We start from the raw sequence: 18,675 nt of genomic DNA, 5'->3' as shown, positions 1-18,675 counted from the left end.
AGAAGGTGTCAAGAGATGTGTTAATGCAAGTGTGAACAACCAAGGCAAAAGAGAAAGTAATTGAGAGCGAGCGAACCAGTGTGTAGATGAGTGCGTTTACTTGACGTGGTGTGTGTTTGTGTGAGCGGGAGACGCAAAATGAACAGATTTCATGCAACTTGAGTGTAAGAGCTGCGACTGGCACTTGAGCCTAAGAGGCAGCAGAGGAATGAGAAAAAACTAACTGGGCGTAATGGGGATGCCGATGGACACACTCTGCATCTGGGACCGTCACCCAAGGTAAACAATGTTCAGGGAGCCATCTGGTTGGGACTGGGGAGCAGAGGAGGAGGGGGCAGTGGGTGGAGGGAAGGGTTGCAACGAGCACAAGCATATGGAAAAGCAGATTTTTCCTCTCCCTCCAGCAGTCAGCGAAGGCAAAAAATGTCAGCATGCGCCGCGTCCACGCTTGACTGTGCTGCACTCGGCACCACCACCTGGCCCTCTCCTTGCTCAGCCACCCAGTTTTGGGCAGCAGTGACACGGTGTGGAGCCTTTCCCCCAGGGCTAGAGGAAAGCATCGCGGTGCTCGGACCACAGTGCGCGCATTTGTACACCAACACCTCCTGCACTGCCTGCTCCTTTTTCACACAAGAGGTACACAAAGAAGTGTGCCTACTTTTACTGAGAAAATTGCTAGAGTAAAGAAAACACACACACATGCTCTCACACACACACACACACTCACACACACACACACACACACACACACACACACACACACACACACACACACACACACACACACACACACACACACACACACACACAATCTATGTTCTCTCATGCATGTGTTTGCATTGTTTTGACATTTTGTTAAGCCACAGCCACCAGTATAAGAAAGTGAATGCTCATGAAACAATGCTATAAACAAAACGGTTTTTCTTTTCAAGTTTGTTTTACCAATATTGGCTGCTCTCTTACATTTAGTGCACCAGATCTAAAAACAATTGCATTATTTTAGTCTCACAGCATCTTTGTTTATATATTAATAAAGCCAAAAGCAAGAGCCTGGGGAATTATAATTTATTTTTATTTTTAAAAAAGTCGTTATTTGTAGTGGCTTTTCATTAGCTTTCCTAATCTGGTTCACAGTTGGGGCTTAGAGACCGTCAAAGCGTATGGCCAGTGGGCTTCATGCCTCCTTGTTCACTTACAGTGCAGCAGTGTGGAGGGGCCAAGGCCAGCTCTCTTCATGCAGAGCAGGCAGTCAAGAGGAAGGCCATGCAACACCAAATGTCTTATTAATTCGCTAATTTGTTGTGACTGCAGGGCATGAAAAGCCCTGTTTCCTTGCCATCTGAGGCCAAGAGAACCCAGTGCTATGTTACTTACACAACACACACACACACAGCTTTTGCTACCCACTATCTGGCCTACTTTCATGTGCGGTGGTGGGAATAAAGACAGAATCATCCTTGATTACCTCCATGAAAGCACCACCAGGGGACAAGCATTTTACTGGCTACTGAATCCGCTGAGCTAAACTGACAGTGAAACTAAGGACTACAGTTTCCAAAATTAAACATCCGGCAGTTAACCAGGTGAATAAAGATGCAATAATCAGAGGCAGTAAAGTCAATAGAGATGTTAATCCCAGGAGGTTTTCTTCAGTTACTTTCCATTTGTAGACAAACAGAATGTAAATATCCCCAATATAACACTATGATGACCATCCCACAATGACTGCACTCAATTTAAAACACTGGGCTACAAACATACAAATTCCATGTTTGGTTTCAAATCTGAAACTCTCATATCCATTTCAGCCAAAATAAATATATAAATATTTTTCAAATGTATTTACTATGATGATGACATCAAGATATTTAACGTTAGTTTGGCCAACACCTGCATAACTATAAACTAGAGCAAAATATGAAATGATAAATACATATATAGAAATCCCCCATCTGATCTTGATATATTTGAAGCTTTATCATTGTTTTTTTTAGACATGTTGCCTAGCTCTACAAATGTGTCTCTATTTCTAGATGATCTTAATTTGAAAGATGGGGCAAACCCTTTGTTTAGTAGATGTGTGTAGTAGTTTGTAGTGTGTCTCAAAATGTTTTGCACAACCAATATAATGTAAGGAATCTGAAACTATAAGTTACAATGTTACATAAACTATGTCTAAATGTTGTACTGAAGACACCGAGGATCAATTTATAATATAGACCAATTGCATCAAGCTAAATATGTTTAGCTGATTATGTAAGGTGCACATATTAAACAAAATACAACATAGGGTAATAAGTGATATAGTTATATAGTGATTGATAACAACCAGTGCCATATATAACAAGACTGAATTGACTAATTCCAATGAGAAACTGGCACTGCTGCCTGTTCAGAACCAGCATTTTAATTTGGTCCACAAAGACTCCCTATCTGTGTTACAAACTGGAGTCTAAGTCACTTTTCTTTTTACTGGGATTCTGGTACTTGAGCTGAAGGCCTTGATGGTGAGAGAGCACAGTTAATCGACTTTCTTTCTACCCCGAGCTGCAGTTGTACAAAAGTATTATAGATTCTGAAAAAAAAAAACCTTGCTGGGATCCTTTTGTTGTTTGGGTGTATAGGGGGAAAAAAAACAGTAAAACGGGAGCTTCTTCTGAAAACATGGCCTTCATGCTGAAATGCAATTTCAGAAGCTCCGCAACAGACAAGAACTGCCTATTTTGAAAGAACAATGGCTGCCTGCTTCTATACCTATTTGGCCGACCAGTGTGGAACAATTTGGTGGCAGGAAGGTGACAGGTAATATAAAGAAGTAAAGGGGAAAGGTGTAGGTTTTCAATGTCCAGCATGTCAACACATTCCCACCAACATGGACCACTGAATGACACCATGTTCACTAAAGGGCAGCTCCACAAATAGACAGACATATACTGTACTGTATATATTTTTTTTAAATATAGTTAAACGGTTTTCTTTGTTGATCTGGCTCATAGAACTGGTATGCACGAGTATATCTTTTTTTAAACTACACTATATAAACATGGAAATTGAATAGTAATGGTTCAATTTCAAGTAAATGTTTGTAGTTGTGAGAGTAGTGTCAAGGGGATGGAAACTGTAAATGTGCGCATTTGTCAACAGTATGTTTAATATCCACTTAATTACTTAAATATTGTCCATGTTGTTGTATTCTGTGAGTTCCTGTTTGTCCCTTAAGCTGTGTGTGACTGGGTGCAGCTGAGTAACACAAACTTTATAGACCCACTAAACACTTCGCTCAAAGAATCCTCAAATTCCTCAGGTATGTTATGTCCTTGACGAATGAAATTATTCAGACTATGTTCCAGGTAGAGCTTGTGCTTTATGCTGCTGGAGAAAATACATTGTACCATGAGATTTCAACAAAGCTTATTTCCGAAACATAGAGTCATTTGTAATGGCACGGCAAATCAGATACATGGATATATGGAATTTGCTTTAGTTAGTAATTTCTTCCCCTATTCCGTGTGTGTGTGTGTGTGTGTGTGTGTGTGTGTGTGTGTGTATATCTGAGTGTTTATCTCTGAATGTGTTTGTGTTGTGTGTGTGTGTGTGTCCACTGAGAGTTAGTGCTTCAGCTGTTGAGGATCCAGTGTCTCTGACTTGTTGAGGACCCTGGCTCCCACTAGTGCAGCACACAGGCCCAGAGGTGGTGAGACATACAGAGGCTTGACATGAGGAGGCAAGGGACAGAAACAGATAGCGATGGAAAAGACAAAAGGTGAGAGAGAGCAGTGGACTCAACCCCAACGCTGCAGCTGCTCTTGTTCTTCAGGGAACCCAGCCGGGAAGCATCGCTCAAGCGCCTAATTCCTCTAATGTGTGCAGTCATGCAGTGTGCAGGGTGGAGGGGTGAGGGTGGGGGGAGTGCTGCAGCATCAATCCCCACAACTATGAAGCTGTTAGTGGAGAGACTGACAGGAGGACCAGTAGTCCGACAGGGCCTGGCCGGCAGTGGGCCTCTGGCCACTGGCCAGGCACTGGGCTTAACTAACGCAGCCATAAGACCGAAACATGGTGATGTATTCTACACCACCCGGATCAGCTACAGCCTGTTCAGAGGCAACTCAGCATGCCATCACAAAGTATAGCAGAAGTACAGGGAGGCAGTGACAGAAGGTATTTAAATGTGTTAGTACGGAGAGGGGGGATGGAGAATATCTATATTGTTGACTGACTACAGTATAGTGAGGAAGGCTCAGGTGGCCTGAGTGCAGTGATAGGACACAAGACTGAAAGTAGCAGCAAAGCTTTCAAGTATGTAGTATGAACACAATCTGCTGCGCCTGCGACATAAATCAAATTCTCCTGGAACGCAATATATTCACAGGATTTTACAGTAAGTAATATGCAATATGCACTATACATACACACACTTTGTGTCTTTGTGTATTACTTGTATGTCATTATTGGTGAAATGTTCACTGCTCTTCAGTGTCAAAGGTGCTAAGTATCTACGGTATTCTAATGTGATGATCCTTATAGGGCATGACTCAAGGCTCTGTTAGCCCAGTAAATCAAAGGAGAAGTTACTGCAACCAAGAGGTAGGCTGTCTCCACTGAGTTGACCGGTTAACTCCAGAGATTCAGTTGACCACTGCCACCAGGGGGAGCAGCTGTACTGCACTCAGAACCTGGTAGGTAAGTGGATCCCTGACAATTGCAAATTCAAACTCATGTGACCAGGTAAAGCAATTCATCTGTATGACAGGTACTTGGTTTTACGGTAAAAGATCCAGAAACAGTACCATGGTCACATTGTTAGTGTGCTGTTAGACTCTGGTGCATAGCTTTACTACAGACACTACGACATTAAGCAAGTGAAACCGTGTTTTAGGTTCACCAGTGAAGATCATTACACAGAATGATTGACCATTAATATATGATACTCCTTACAAGCTGTCTGCTTTCAGGGCCAATTATTTTCTACTTTTACTGACGCCAAGGTTGCAAAATTAAAACTTCAACTGAACAGAAGCCTGCCTTGCTGACATTGCAGTGCGGATGTTCGAGTCTAATAAAAGCTCTTTGTCAACATTTAGTAAGCGACCAGATCTCCAAGTTGTTGCCAAATATCTTACCTAATGTTGCCTTGACAGAGTGCTTTTGTAAAAAGTCCAGGGTCTGAGCCAGCGCCTTCTTGTTGCAGTGAGTGGAGAGCTCCTCGTTACATTCAAAACACCTGTTACAATGAGAAGGGGTCAGAGACAGACACAGAAAGGCTATTGTGGAATGTAGAAACTACAAAGAAACTAATGTCGAAAGGTAACCATTATTTGAGAACATAATAGCAATACGCACCTACAATGCTTTACGTGCGTCAAAACACCCACACTTCCTATTTTTCTATGTAAACCCACACATTGGTGGCACCTAAACACACCAAACCAGGTTGACACTAGGGGCATAATGCTCAGTCCTGGCTTATTCATAACAGTTTACAATGAGCGCGGTTCTGAGGTTTCTCACCAGGCCTTCCACGTGTTCAAGCTGATGGTGATGCAGTGGGACTCTGGATTGAAAGCTTGGTGGTGCCTGACAGCGTGCTGGATCCCTGAATGGTTACAGCCCTGTAAAAAGTTTAAAGAAAAACGTTTTTTTAAATGCCTTGTTAACAAGCAATACTGTTTTAAATCAATCATAATTTCAACTTAATCAGCCTTGAGTAAATGAGTGATTCAAACAGACCTAAATCATTATTTTCATTGCATTATTAAGTACATTCAATTATGATGAGACAAAATTCAATTAAATAACATGTTATTACACTAAATGCTATATTCAGTATATTGCTCAGCCCCAGTGTGTGCTTTGGGTTTGCAGTGTTTAATATTGTGGGGGAATACAGAACAATTCTTACCTGTGAACCACACTTTAAACAGACCAGGATGTCATGTGATGCTGCTGCTGGCTCTCCATCTATCATGGTCCTCTCCTTTAGGCAGTCAGAGCACACCAACCATATGCTGGAGAGCACAGCTTTCTTCACTGAGTTCAGGTCCACTGCCTTACTCACATGCTGACAAGTCAACCCTAATGTCAAAAGAACAGAACATGCTGTAAAATATACATTTACCTTCCTATCACTTTGAGGGACCACATACAGCTTAGTGCCATGGTCTACACATTATGAAAAGATCCACAACACAAACAGAAATAAAAAATGACAACATTGTGGATACATGTCCTTTGTAAATGACTTTAATATTTGTACAGAAAACACTGTTATGTCACATATACCTTTGCTTTTATAACATAACTTCAGAGTTAATCTCACACTATCCACTGTGCTGGGACTCTACATCAGCGACTTACCACTGACTTCATCGGATGACTCCTCATCTCGAGGTTTCCTTGGTTTGTTAGTCCGCTTAGTCATGTCGGCGGCTTTCAAAGAGAAGGGGTCCTTAAGCCGCATCTGGAGCTCTGCATGGGAAGATGGAGGACCAACAGACAAAATGAAGCTGCCTTACACATAACTGTGCTTCAACAAAGATGCTGTCTTGAGCGTAGAAAAGCTTACACACTTGTCCGTCACTGCCGTGATCATTCTACTTATCGTAGCACACCATTCTTAAACTGTCTGCAGTGCAATCTGCAATGATGTGCACAGAAAAACACATATTGTAGGGTTGCCTTTGTACTCCAGTAGAGTGGATTTCAAATGTAACAATGACTGTGATTTTACAGTGCTTTATCAAGCTTGATTTTGAAAGTAGTTACATTTGCATCATTTGCATTGAACTGCGTACAAATTCAGGCCCTTTTTATACATAGTCCTCACTTTTAAGAGACCATAATGAGTTGGACAGATTTTAGTTATTAAAGTTATTCACCTTGAGGACAGGTGAAAAACGTATCCAATAATTCCTATAGGCCAGGATGTCATGCTAGCTCGTCGGTTTAAGATGAACTCCCTGCTGCATTATCCAAAAATTGGGAGGTTAAAACAAACTCTAGTGATAACAATATACATGGGACCTCCCTTATCCTTTAACTTAAACGGACAGCATACATTCTAGACAATCAATATTGCCATTTCTAAACCACAGTAGAGGAGTACTGAAGAAAAACAACAGAACATCTGTGACTGTTTACGAACTCTTTAGTATGTCACAAATAGTAAATATTGCCCTGTCAGATAAAAGGTGACATTATATTAACATATATGAGTAGGCAACTGGAGTGACACGGCTCAAGAAGAAGCTTCAAAAAGCCCGACTATAAGGTGGGCATGAAAGGCCTTTATGTCGTTTGTTAAAGAACTTTGAACAGTGAATGAAGGACCTTTCCGTAGTAGAATGTTTCGAAAAAGGCAGTATGAACTCACCTCTTTATTTTAGCTCCTATGTTGACTATGTTAGCTAAATTGAAGCCAACAGTGAGATGTCAACTCTTCCTGGCTAGCTACAGACTAGCTACATTAGCTTGTCAGCTTAAATAAAACTATTAACAGGTGTGTTTTATCCAACAACGCACGGATATATTAATGCATGACAAAGCAAAGCACAAAGTGGCGACAACGACAGAACCGTTATCTGAATAATTCTTCGTTTTTTCCTTTGACTTTGTAAATGTTGTCAAGCTTTCGTCAGCATCGACTAGTTAGCAAACATGTGACGCACTACGGCAGCTCAGCTTGGCCAATGCTGCATTCATGGACAGTTGGAAAACAAGTTATCGGCTTTCTCAATGGTTCTCGGGCATCCCAGAGCTTTTTTAAACGTTTTACAAAACACATGGAACAAATGAAGAGTGTGTATTTTGTTCTTGTATTTTCTTTTACAGGGACCAATAACCTGGAATGGTTTTGAAAATATCAAACTATAAGAACAAGACGTGTCCTGCTGTGTTAAACATTATTACAGTAGGCCTATCTGATGTTAGGCCTACATCAAATACCTATGTTTATTCGAGGTGACATCAGTGGTATCATCAGCACACATCTTTTTCAAATGCAAACTTAAATTGCCATAATGCTGAGCATCCATTAGACTATGTAGATTGTGATAGGCCTACAACCTTTGTTTTGCCAACAAACAGATCATGATCATATATCGGGTGATGTTATGCTTACATTTAAAAGGCATTTAGCTTATTTAGAGGTCAGAAAAGTCAAGTAAGCCAACATTTTTATATAGCCATATTATATGATGGGTCAAATTATATATTTGCAAGGGACTTTACAATTTGTACACCTCCTATTGGGATAAGGAAACACCTTTTAACACAAACATATGGAAGTAGAAAAAACAATGGAAAAGCAATAGAGTTGTATGTACAGACTACATGCAAATAATAATGGTAGGCTATTAGTAAAAATAGAATGGACACTCAAGAACCCAAAATCATAGATAAATACATATCTGGATAAGGTAGGGCGTTGAGCAACTTCAGGTGAGGCCAACAATATTATGCTTGAGCAGGGTCTTCTGCCAGCATGGGTCATGTCAAATGTGTTTATAAGAAGAGAACTCTTCGTCAATCAACGGTCAGAAGTGTGGATGTCATTTTTCCTTCTTTCCCATGACCATGAATGTCTCATAACCTACATTGTGAGGGCTATTCGTTATAGTAGGCCTGTTGCTCTGAGCAACATAGGGAACACACCGCTTATTCGTATTAATAATTGTTTGACATTTGAAATATTTTGGTATGACACCTTTCTTTTGATTTAGACACGAATTCAAAGGAGATTTTTGTCCTTACGGTAACCCGTAGTTCTGCGCACGCGCAGGTCACTGTGAGTAGGATGAGGGTGAGTGTTGTGACTTTTAACAGTCGTCTCATGCAGTATTACTGAGTAATTACGGGTTTATGCTGACGAAGTGTTAATACAGGTTGTAACTAATCACACATGGCTCTCAGAGGGTGTTGGAGGTTTGCGAGGGTTGTCCCGAGGCTGTTATGGAACACTACCGTCCTGCCTGGGGCTTCTGTCCCGGGAGGACGAAGCTCTGTGTCCTGCCTTCACAACACTTACCCCGGGTGCCAAAGTGAGTTTTGCATTTAGCGTTGTAATAAAACATGTTTAGCTTAGGCTATCAGCTGCCACTGTGAGCGTCAGCATGTTGCCTCGTGACTAAAACTGTCATGCTTTGAAAGTGTTCACATATGTCGTATGTTGTTTATTTTGCTCTCAGCTACCGAGTCGCTGCTCCGAACGTTCAGTTCAGGGCCACCGAACACAGATGTGAGCTATGAGCAGCTCAAGCAGCTCCTGGCTGCCCAGAAGTCTGTGGTTATAGATGTCAGAGAGCCGTGGGAGCTCAGGGAGTACGGCCACATCCCCGGGTCAATCAACGTCCCACGTGAGTTTCTTCATCCTAAAATACACAGAAAACTAGAAAAGTAAGGTTGGCAGGAGACCAACATGTTTGAGTAGTAGGCCTAGGCCTATTCTCATCCAACAGTTTGACATGTCTGCCGACTGCTGGTCATAAAGACATTTGGGAATGTCCCAAAATCAAATCAAGTCTGTCTCACTGAGCAGAGCCTATACATCAAATAAGGCTTAATGTGGCAAGTTTTGTTTTGCAAGTGCTGAAGATCACACTTGACCTCTCTCTGCTTCTTTGACTTTTGCAGTGGGACAGGTGAACACGGCCCTCCAGCTGCCTCCGGAAGAGTTCAAAGAAAAGTATGGTGGAGAAATGCCCCAGCAGACCGATAACATTGTGTTCACCTGTCTGGCAGGGATCAGGAGCAAGAACGCACTCGACGCAGCCGCCTCCATAGGATACAATCAGTGAGACATGTTTCCTTCGCATATAGCATGTGTCTTTCACAACAAGTGGTTCTCATCCTATTGTCAAGTCCAGAACCATTGTAGTCATATTGATCAAATGTCCAATACCCTTTCAAATCTGGACGAAAGTGATCGTACCAGTACGCCTGACATGTGTATGACCGCAAATTGATGTTATCTGTTTTATGATACCATAAGACAAGTTGAGGTCTTTGACCCGGGGTTGCATAATGCCAACCCATCATGCAATAGGCCCACTCTTTTGATACAATTGTTAATTTTTTTATTTTTTTCTCTCCATTTCAGTGTTCAGCATTACCCGGGCGGATGGAAAGACTGGGTGAAAAATGAACAGAATAACTGATAGACAGGAACAATGATCGGATGGGAAAGAGAGCGGGAAAGAGAGAGTGCGAATGAAGGATTATTTTAATTTCTTTTTATTGTTTTAAGAGCCAGTGATTTAAGGTCGTTTCCCTCATCTGTGAATTCCAAAGACTGAAACCAGAGGACTCAGCACACTTCAACGATCACACTTCGACACTATATGACTTTAATTAGGTCAATATGTTTAATCATATAGCTGTTTATTACCCCTTTACAATGTATGAATAAAACACATGTATAATAACCAGTGACTATTCTAAACCTTACTGCAAATATGACTGGGCAAAAAGTGCTAAACATTTTTCTTCTCTCCATACTATCTATCTATGCAAACAACTTACCTGTGAATGATTGTGACTAAAAACGATGTATTCTACGGCATAAAGTGAACAGTTAAATTGCTTTATTGCTTGTCATTGACTGAGTATACTGTCAGTGTGTGGTTGTTGCCAACATCACTCAATAAATATAATTAAGTTTTATCAACAGTGATATTGAGTCTTGTGTATTGTCTTTCAAAACATTTATTTCTTTGTTATACAAGTTCTTTAAAAAAAACGGGGAGGAGATTTACAGTCTTTGTATATGTGATATAAATAGACATGGAATGCTATTGTGAGGTGACAGCTGCTGGGACTAAGATGATCTACGGTATTGAAGGGCCATGTTTAATAATCAGCGTGTCTCAGTATGAATTTGCCACCCACCCTCTAGGGACCAATAACAGCACCCTTCATCATCCATGATAATGGATGTGTTTGTTTTCATATGAGAAGAATGCCTCTACTACAGTGTGTCCACCGCAACCACAGACCTTGCTCCCTACCGATGTCCCCTTTTATAAGCGTAGGCTGAAAATCTAGACCGAACACACACAAGTTATATTCTGCTGATTAGTCAAGATTCATGAATGAAAGCAAAAGTAAAAAATAAAATGCCTGAGAAAAAAACCTAGAAGCAATGCTACTGAATTGGAAACTGAACTCTAAGTGACTTTCCCGCTGCACAAGGGAACAATCTGGCTTGTAATATATTTTCTATTTATATAAAATAAAGTATTCTTCAGGCAGGCTTGAAAAACCACAAATGGTTGTTCTTATTTAAGTGTTAGAGCATGTCTAGTTGAGTCCAACACATCTTGGTAAATCCTAAATGTTTGCTTGTCAAATTGTTAAGACATAAAGTGCAATAAATGACTCTTTTTCTGATTTCTGATTTTCTGTTCCCTGTGGTCATTTATGGCTGAATGACCAATTAAAAGGCTGTGGGGATCTGTGGTTGTGTTGGCATTTAAAGTGAGGCTTTATACATACTGTAATAGGAACATTCCACCAGGATGCGTTGTTATTTTGGTTGCAACATTGAAAGAGCTGGCTGGTTAGTGGAGATAGATGGTTGTTCACATAACTTATTCCACCTCTGCCCTAAAGTCCCACGCTGCTGCAAGATCTGAGGTCAGTGGAAGAGAATAGATGCTCGCTTGATCCATCAGGACAGGTTTCACTAGAATAACCAATAAGCAAAATAAGTATTTTACAAGTTGGACAATGGACATATAACTTATGTGCTTTAGAAAAGAAAAACACACATTATGTGGTTGGATATAGGTTATAACCTATCCTTAGGTTATTCTGTAGTTTTCTATGAGAGATGATGTTGCTGGCTGTTGATGTTTACAGCAAATTCCAATGACAGCACATGTTTACTTAATGATCAAATGACCCTCTATAGGTGTCAAAAGAAGAATGGCCCTGAACAGAACTGACCACCGCTTTCTTCCCTCATATCACTGTGCCATGTCAAGCGTAAACTCCAGACTATACACCCCACCCCCTCCTCTTCGCCTGCCTCCTTATTTTGCCCTCAGAAGCACTTAATTCCCTCTTTTCCCTGCAGTTTTAATATGTTGAAAACAGACCAGACTAATAAGTCCTAATTTATGTCAAATCTTGCCGGGGCTCTTTGTTCCTCTGCGGTCACGGCCGCAGCCTCATCAGGTCACCCTCCAGCTTCTGCTCAGCGTTCAATTAAAAGTCCCTCGTCCCATCAGAGCACATCACGTCAGTGCTGCACCTAGCCTACTAGCTGCTATGACTGACCCAAACCCTGCCTGCCTGCTTGCACGGACAGCAGCTGCCCAGTGCTGTAGCAGTGGACACAGAGGGGGTGGATGTACCACAATCCTGGCATTACATTTCTGATAAAAGGGGAGAATGATACATGATGACACCATACAGGCCTATTCTGCAAGAGGGACTAATGCATGAACCCTTTCCACTAATGCCGTCAGCCACTATCCCCAGAACCCCAGCTCCTGCTTCTCACAAGCTGCTGACAGATATCTGAGCGGCAGGTCGGGCCTGAGTTGGTGCAGAGGTTCGAGATTCCACAGGTGTTGGCTCATGAGCTCGGGCCCGTCCATGGCTTGTAGAGGGAAGTATAAAACCTCAGACTTGATCCACAGTCAGGGAGTGCGATTGAGGTTGGGAACAGCCGTAGAGTGCAGTTAAGTTGAACCACAGACACCCCTTTTGTTTGAACACTATCTCGAGTGACTCTACACTTCTAGTGAACCAGAAGAAGCCCATTGTTTTGCTGCCACCATGAGCTACAGCCCGGAGAGGATCTCGTCCTACCGCCGTCACTTTGAGGACAGCAGCAGCAGCAGCCAGTCCTACCAGGTCCGGGTGTCCAGCCCGTCCCCCACCAGGATCCAAGCCCGCCATGCCTCGGCCAGCAGCAGCTACCCCTGCAGAGGGGCGGGCGGAGGCAGCAGCATGCGCATGGAGTCAGTGGGGAGAAGGAATGGCTCGGTGGCACGCAGGACTCGCTCAATGGTTGGAGCAGGGTAAGCTCTGTTAAAGCCATTTTTTATTCCAGGAAACATTCACATTTTCTTCTGATGCCATCTGCCCCTCATTCCAAATTTGACATCTGTGACTCCCGGGTGAATTTTCAGTGTGAGTGCAGGAGCCATGGTGTGTGTGGGCCCGACTGGAGAGCCTGCCATGGACCTGGATGTGGCCGCAGCTGAGAACCATGAGTTTCTCAGCACCCGCACCAGTGAGAGACAGGAGATGGTTGTCCTCAATGACAGACTGGCTATATACATTAACAAGGTAAAACAGCCTTCAGGACTTATAAATGTATTTGTCGGGCATTGCTCAAAAAGCCTTTTACTTGTCAAGTGTGGACATATTACTTATACCTCTGTTAGTACATGGACAAGAATCAAACACTTTAAATATTGACTTTAATGTAATTCATTTTGACAAGAGGTTCCAAACAATGTTATTAGGTTAGTTAAAAGCAACATCTTAAGTGTATCTAAGTTGATTAATTTAAATTGCAGTAACACAAAAATTTAAAATTGAGCCTTCTAAAAATAATTACTTCTGATCTATTGCTGATATACTGCTTTGCACTCATGGTGCATCTAAGAAGTATGTCAAGTACATTATGTGAATACTAATTCACTTAACCTAAATGTGTGGTGTTTAATGAACACAAACATTTTGTACATCCAACAAGAGACACTATTACATAATTAGGCACACTTTAAATCACAGAAGAGTTTTCTTTTTTGTCCTCACAGGTTCGATCCCTTGAGCAGCAGAACAAGCTCTTGGAGGCAGAGATCGAGGCCTACCAGAACCGCTTTGAGAAGCCGTCTGGTCTGCGCCTCCTGTATGAGGAACAGTTGAAGGAGCTGAAAAAGATTGCCGACCAGATGAGAGTTCAGCGGGTGAGACACAATTCTCCAAGCCTGTTTTTTTTTTTATATTTCCGATGCTCAATAGAGCATAAAGACAGAATCCCTTTGTTTCTGGCTAAGTTTACACCTCACTGAGCCATACAGGATCCACCCAAGCAACGATACAAGACGTCAACTTGGTGTTTTCAAGGTTCCTTTACCTGGTAACAGGCTTATTCCTGGGAGGCAAATGGAGAGGTGCCTGAGCGTGTTAGGGTGTCATGGAGTGCAGCTGTCTTCAGCTATGCTTTATGCACAGATGAGATGGCTTGATTATGCATATGCACACACGCAAACACACACACACACGCAAACACACACACACACACACACACACACGCACGTAGAAATGAAGTGAAAATCTAAGATGCAAAAGAGGCTGAATCTACATTTTGCACACAGCCTTGCACACACCTCAAAATCTCAGACAGCCACATTACTTCTGGTTCCTTGGTTTTCAGGACCTCTCCGTGGCGGCTAAAGACAACACAGCTGCTCAACTGGCTGCAATCAAACTCAAATATGAGGAGGCAGTGGAGATGAGGAGGAAAGCTGAGTTGGACATCGAGGCCTTCCGTCCAGTAGGTCACCTTTTAATTCGTCATTCATCATGCAAATGAATGTACAGTCCCAGACTCACATTAATGGTGTGTGTTCTTCAGGATGTGGACAAAGCCACCTCCTCCCGCATTGCCTTGGAGAAGAAGCTGGAGCAGCTGGAGGTTGAAATTGAATTCCTGAAACGGGTTCATCATCAGGTGGATATCATCTTCACGTTGAGATTAGCATATTCAGGTTGCCTATTCAATTTTCATTATTGATAAAGATATTTTTTTCCTCCAGGAAATCGAAGAGCTCATGAAACAGATCTACTCGGCTCACGCCTCGGCCCAGAGTGCCTTCGCCCTGCCTGACCTGGCATCTGCCCTGAAGCAAATCCAAAACCAGTATGATGACATAGCGGCCAAAAATCTCCAGGTACAGTATATGACAATCTCGCATTGTCAGGAGAGGGGTCTTCTTTAAGTATTTCAAGTTAAAATAACCTGACATTCTCATCCCTTATTTTTTTAGGAGATGGATTCATGGTACAAAAACAAGTTTGAAGATATAACCAGTAAGACCTCAAAGCACGTTGACAAGGTTCGATCCTTCAGAGATCAAATAGCCGGGGCCAAAAAGGATGTGAGTATTGAAAAGGAAGATGAATATATGAGCGTTGGCTTACAATTCAATAATGACCATATTTGAATGAAAATATCTCCAGATCCTGAACAGAGAACGGGACTTGGATAGCATGAGCACCAAGAACGAAGCCCTGGAGGCCCAGATCAGAGAGATGCAGGAGAAATACAGGAAGGAACAGGAAGACCTGATGGTAAGGCTCAGCTCATGTTCTCCCAGGGCGCACACCTGGTCACACCAGAGACACTTATAAACACATTACACTTACTTTCATGCGTGCAGCCACAAGGCCACCACAACAATTCCCTTCACTAGTAATTGTGTGCCTGTGTTCACCTAATAGGCTCGTATTGAGGCCCTGCAGCTTGAGCTGAAAACCACCAAGGAGAGAATTGCGCTGCACCTGCGTGAGTACCAGGACCTCCTGAACATCAAGATGTCTCTGGAGATTGAGATCACAACATACAGGTGAAAAAAAAAATTAAAATGTATTTGATGCAGCCTTGTGACTGGTAGCCTTTTAATAATATCACTTTTAAATAGATTTATTTATTATTTATTAAGTATTTTTTTGTTTCTTTGTGTATGTATATATATATTTTTGTTTTTTATGTATTTATTTTTTCTCTTCTTTTGTCTAATAAATGTTAGCAAAAGTTTTGTCCTCATGGGATATTTCTTTTTACTTGCAGAAAACTCATTGAAGGGGAGGACATGCGGCTCTCTAGTATGGCAGAAATCCTGTCTCTTACCAGCTGTAGGGTGAGCGCCATCGGTGGCGGGGTGAGCTTCGGCGGCGCCGGTGGCAATGGTGGAATGGGTGGCGGTATGAATGGAGTCAATGGTGGTGGTTTTGGAGGCATGGGGGGTGGAGTAGGCATGGGCGCAGGGGGCATGGGTGCGGGAGGCATGGGCGCAAATGCAGGCAGTGGTGCTGGAGGAATGGCTGGAAGAATGGGCTCTGGCGGACCTGATGACAAGATGGGTCTTGCCGGTAGGGCGGGTGGGGCTGACATTAGTGGTGGTGTTGGCGGTCATGGAATGGGAGCTGGCGGTTTGGGTGCAGGGGGTGTGGGCAACGGTGGAGGCAGCAGTGGAAGAGTGGGTGCTGGGGGAATGAATGGCGCTGCTGGCACACTGGGTAATGGAAGCACTGGTGTTGGGTCTGGATCTGGTGTTGGGGGCTTGGGCAACGGTGCTGGAGGCTTTGGCCCTGGAGGTGTCGGGGCTGGTGCTGGTGCGGGCGTCGGAGGCCATGGCACAAACGGCGTGGGCGGGGTTGGAATGGGTGCAGGAGGGGTAGGCACCGCTGGACCAGGGGGAGTAGCTGGCACTGGGGGTGGTATCAGTGGAGGAAATGGTGGGGGTGTTGGAGGTGGGGTGGGTGATGGACTGGGTGGAGGCCTAGATAGGGATGGAAGCAGTGCAGGGCCAGGGGGCGTGGGCCATGGAGGTAATGGAGATGGAGATGTTGCACTGTCCGGCCCTGGTGGAAAGAGGAAGAATGGTGGTGGAGGAGGAATGGGTGACACCAGCGAGGGTCGTATGGGCTATGGGTCCGAGGGCTACGAAGGCGACATGGAGCCCTACTCAGAGCAGGCCGTAGAGACCACCGAGAGAAGGACGGTGCTCATCAGGTAAAGGTACCAAACAGGTATATTTTCCATTTCTTTAAGGCGTTAAGCCTTCTATCATCGCAGTGCAGTGGAGTCAGCAATTCTGGAGAATGCTTCTTATCAAAATCGCGTTATGTGAAAATCACGATCCGCTTCCTGTACTTACTGTGTGTGTGCTGAAAAAAACAATGCGGTGTTAATCCACAGCCTATGCTCTGTAAACGGGCATGTTGCTAGCTACAGCTGGGCCCCCTTTCTTTACATACCAGTTTACAGATTCTAGGCTGTATATTTAGGAGATTTTGACTGATTTTGACAAATAGTCATTTTGACAACAAGCATTCTCCAGAATCACTTACTCCACCTTTAATATTACTTAAAGAAATAATGACTTAAAGTGTCTGCTTTGATGATGCTTTTTGATGTCAATGCTGTTTACCTGTTATTACAGACTCCTTTGAGTTATACTTATAGCCCTCTCTATTCTCTTGCTCCCCGTTACAGGACAGTCAAAAATGAGGATGATGTGTTGGAGATGGACCGGCAGGAACAAACCTACACCATCACCGGTGCAGCCGACGACTCTGACGACGAGTGAGCAACAACAACGCAAATCCCCAAGTGACCTCCTGCCGCCCTTTAAAACCCTCCACGCCCCTCTGAGCTTTGCACTGACCAAACCCCATGTCTGGACACTGACCTCTGCCCTTTAGCCCTGGACAAGGAGACCACAAATGACCCTTTGCAACCAAGTCAAACCCTTTACCTCTGAGGGCTTTAAATATGCCTTACTCCTAACACTCAACATGGTCTCTTAAACTTTTGTGTGCCTTACACCCTACCCCCCCCCCCCCCACCCATCTACCCCCTCCCGTTTCTTTTCCACTTGCCGCAAATAAAGCTATCAGCATTCAATTACCTTGTCTTCTTTTTTCATTTGATGTCTTTTTCAGTGTTTGGTGTATGAACTGCGAGGACACACAATGTTATGAGGACACACAATGTTATCCAGTACTATTTTCATAGAAATGCTGGTAAAAGTATATTTTCGCTCAACTGAAAGAGATGTTGCTCATTTCAAGCATTGGCTTGAGGGTTGGAGAATGGGAAAAGGGGGAATGAAGTAGTGAGGGAACATCAAAACAGAAAGAAAGAGAGAGAGAGAGAGAGAGAGAGAGAGAGAGAGAGAGAGAGAGAGAGAGAGAGAGAGAGAGAGAGAGAGAGAGAGTCACCTGAGGGTCGAGGCGGGCGCCCTGACACTTTCTGGAGGGCTGAAAAAAACCTTCAGTCAAAGTTAGTCGTGCAGCGGAGTGACGGTACACAGCCGTTTCCTGTCCTCATTCAATCCACATCCACACCTTTCCCTCCTGCTGCTGATTGGGAGCGATTGGTTCTGGCCAGCGGACGCCAAACACACTCAGTGTTTCTGCTCAGGGGCCCAGAGCAATGGCATGCAATATACACATGCATGTGACAAAAACTGCAACAAAAGACAGCAACAGCACCAGTGTTATTATGGCAGAATAACATGAACTGTACCATTACTATCGTTATAATGGCAAATATTTGAGGACAGTCCACTAAAGATTAAAAATAACAACATTTCAAAGTGGCATGCTTCTACATGCAGTGGAAACCTATGATGGTTTGCTTTTGCTGAAGATGGGAATTGTCAGTGTTATGGGAAAAATGCAGAAGGTTAAATGGCTATTGACTAAATCTGATAGACAACATTGTTGGATTAACAAGTTTATTTCCTGGGAACAAGGAATAAATATGTGCAGGATATCCTTAGCATTTTCCACTTGCAACATACCTTAACAACTGACCTATAATTAAAAAAAAGGATTTACTTAGGCACATTGTTCTACAATCAGTAGCCTATTGTTTTTCAAGTAATAACTTCATCAAAAATGGACAACATAAATAGTAAAATATTTAAA

At 43.0% G+C, this 18,675-nt stretch overlaps 3 protein-coding genes across 3 annotated transcripts in view; 2 read left to right on the top strand and 1 right to left on the bottom strand.

The window, feature by feature from the left end:
* The window catches only part of usp45 (ubiquitin specific peptidase 45), a 36,528-nt gene extending 28,876 nt beyond the window's left edge, over nt 1–7,652 (bottom strand). Inside the window, exons 1-5 of the mRNA XM_080040006.1 lie at nt 7,373–7,652; nt 6,358–6,468; nt 5,903–6,075; nt 5,512–5,612; nt 5,124–5,224 (exon numbers count right to left, since the gene is read on the bottom strand). Of these exons, the coding sequence (XP_079896132.1) occupies nt 5,124–5,224; nt 5,512–5,612; nt 5,903–6,075; nt 6,358–6,460 (478 nt within the window). The 5' untranslated portion in view covers nt 6,461–6,468; nt 7,373–7,652. The remainder of the gene's footprint in view (nt 1–5,123; nt 5,225–5,511; nt 5,613–5,902; nt 6,076–6,357; nt 6,469–7,372) is intronic.
* Nucleotides 7,653–8,778: 1,126 nt separating this feature from the next.
* Nucleotides 8,779–10,633, top strand: tstd3 (thiosulfate sulfurtransferase like domain containing 3). Its single transcript, XM_080039015.1, has 4 exons — nt 8,779–9,038; nt 9,186–9,353; nt 9,631–9,790; nt 10,097–10,633. The coding sequence occupies exons 1-4, from the start codon at nt 8,900–8,902 to the stop codon at nt 10,152–10,154; spliced, it is 525 nt and encodes a 174-aa protein (XP_079895141.1). The 5' UTR covers nt 8,779–8,899; the 3' UTR covers nt 10,155–10,633.
* A 2,147-nt stretch (nt 10,634–12,780) lies between these two features.
* Nucleotides 12,781–17,330, top strand: LOC307259116 (desmin; the record flags this gene model as incomplete). Its single annotated transcript, XM_080038850.1, has 11 exons — nt 12,781–13,025; nt 13,137–13,296; nt 13,773–13,922; nt 14,393–14,512; nt 14,594–14,689; nt 14,775–14,909; nt 15,006–15,116; nt 15,199–15,309; nt 15,460–15,584; nt 15,809–16,753; nt 17,237–17,330. 11 exons carry the CDS (start codon nt 12,781–12,783, stop codon nt 17,328–17,330), a joined length of 2,292 nt encoding a protein of 763 aa, XP_079894976.1.
* Nucleotides 17,331–18,675: the final 1,345 nt, after the last annotated feature.

Source organism: Ammodytes marinus (genome assembly GCF_949987685.1).
Source record: "Ammodytes marinus genome assembly, chromosome: 13".
Classification (NCBI taxonomy): domain Eukaryota; kingdom Metazoa; phylum Chordata; class Actinopteri; order Uranoscopiformes; family Ammodytidae; genus Ammodytes; species Ammodytes marinus.
The sequence above is the reverse complement of the archived record's forward strand: the minus strand, read 5'-3'. Positions and strand labels throughout refer to the sequence as shown.

Coding starts and splice junctions, on each gene's coding strand:
- tstd3 (XM_080039015.1), top strand. CDS start 8,900: ATGGCTCTCAGAGGGTGTTGGAGGTTTGCGAGGGTTGTCCCGAGGCTG. Junction 9,354..9,630: donor CGGGTCAATCAACGTCCCAC/GTGAGTTTCTTC, acceptor TGACTTTTGCAG/TGGGACAGGTGAACACGGCC. Junction 9,791..10,096: donor GCCTCCATAGGATACAATCA/GTGAGACATGTT, acceptor TCTCCATTTCAG/TGTTCAGCATTACCCGGGCG.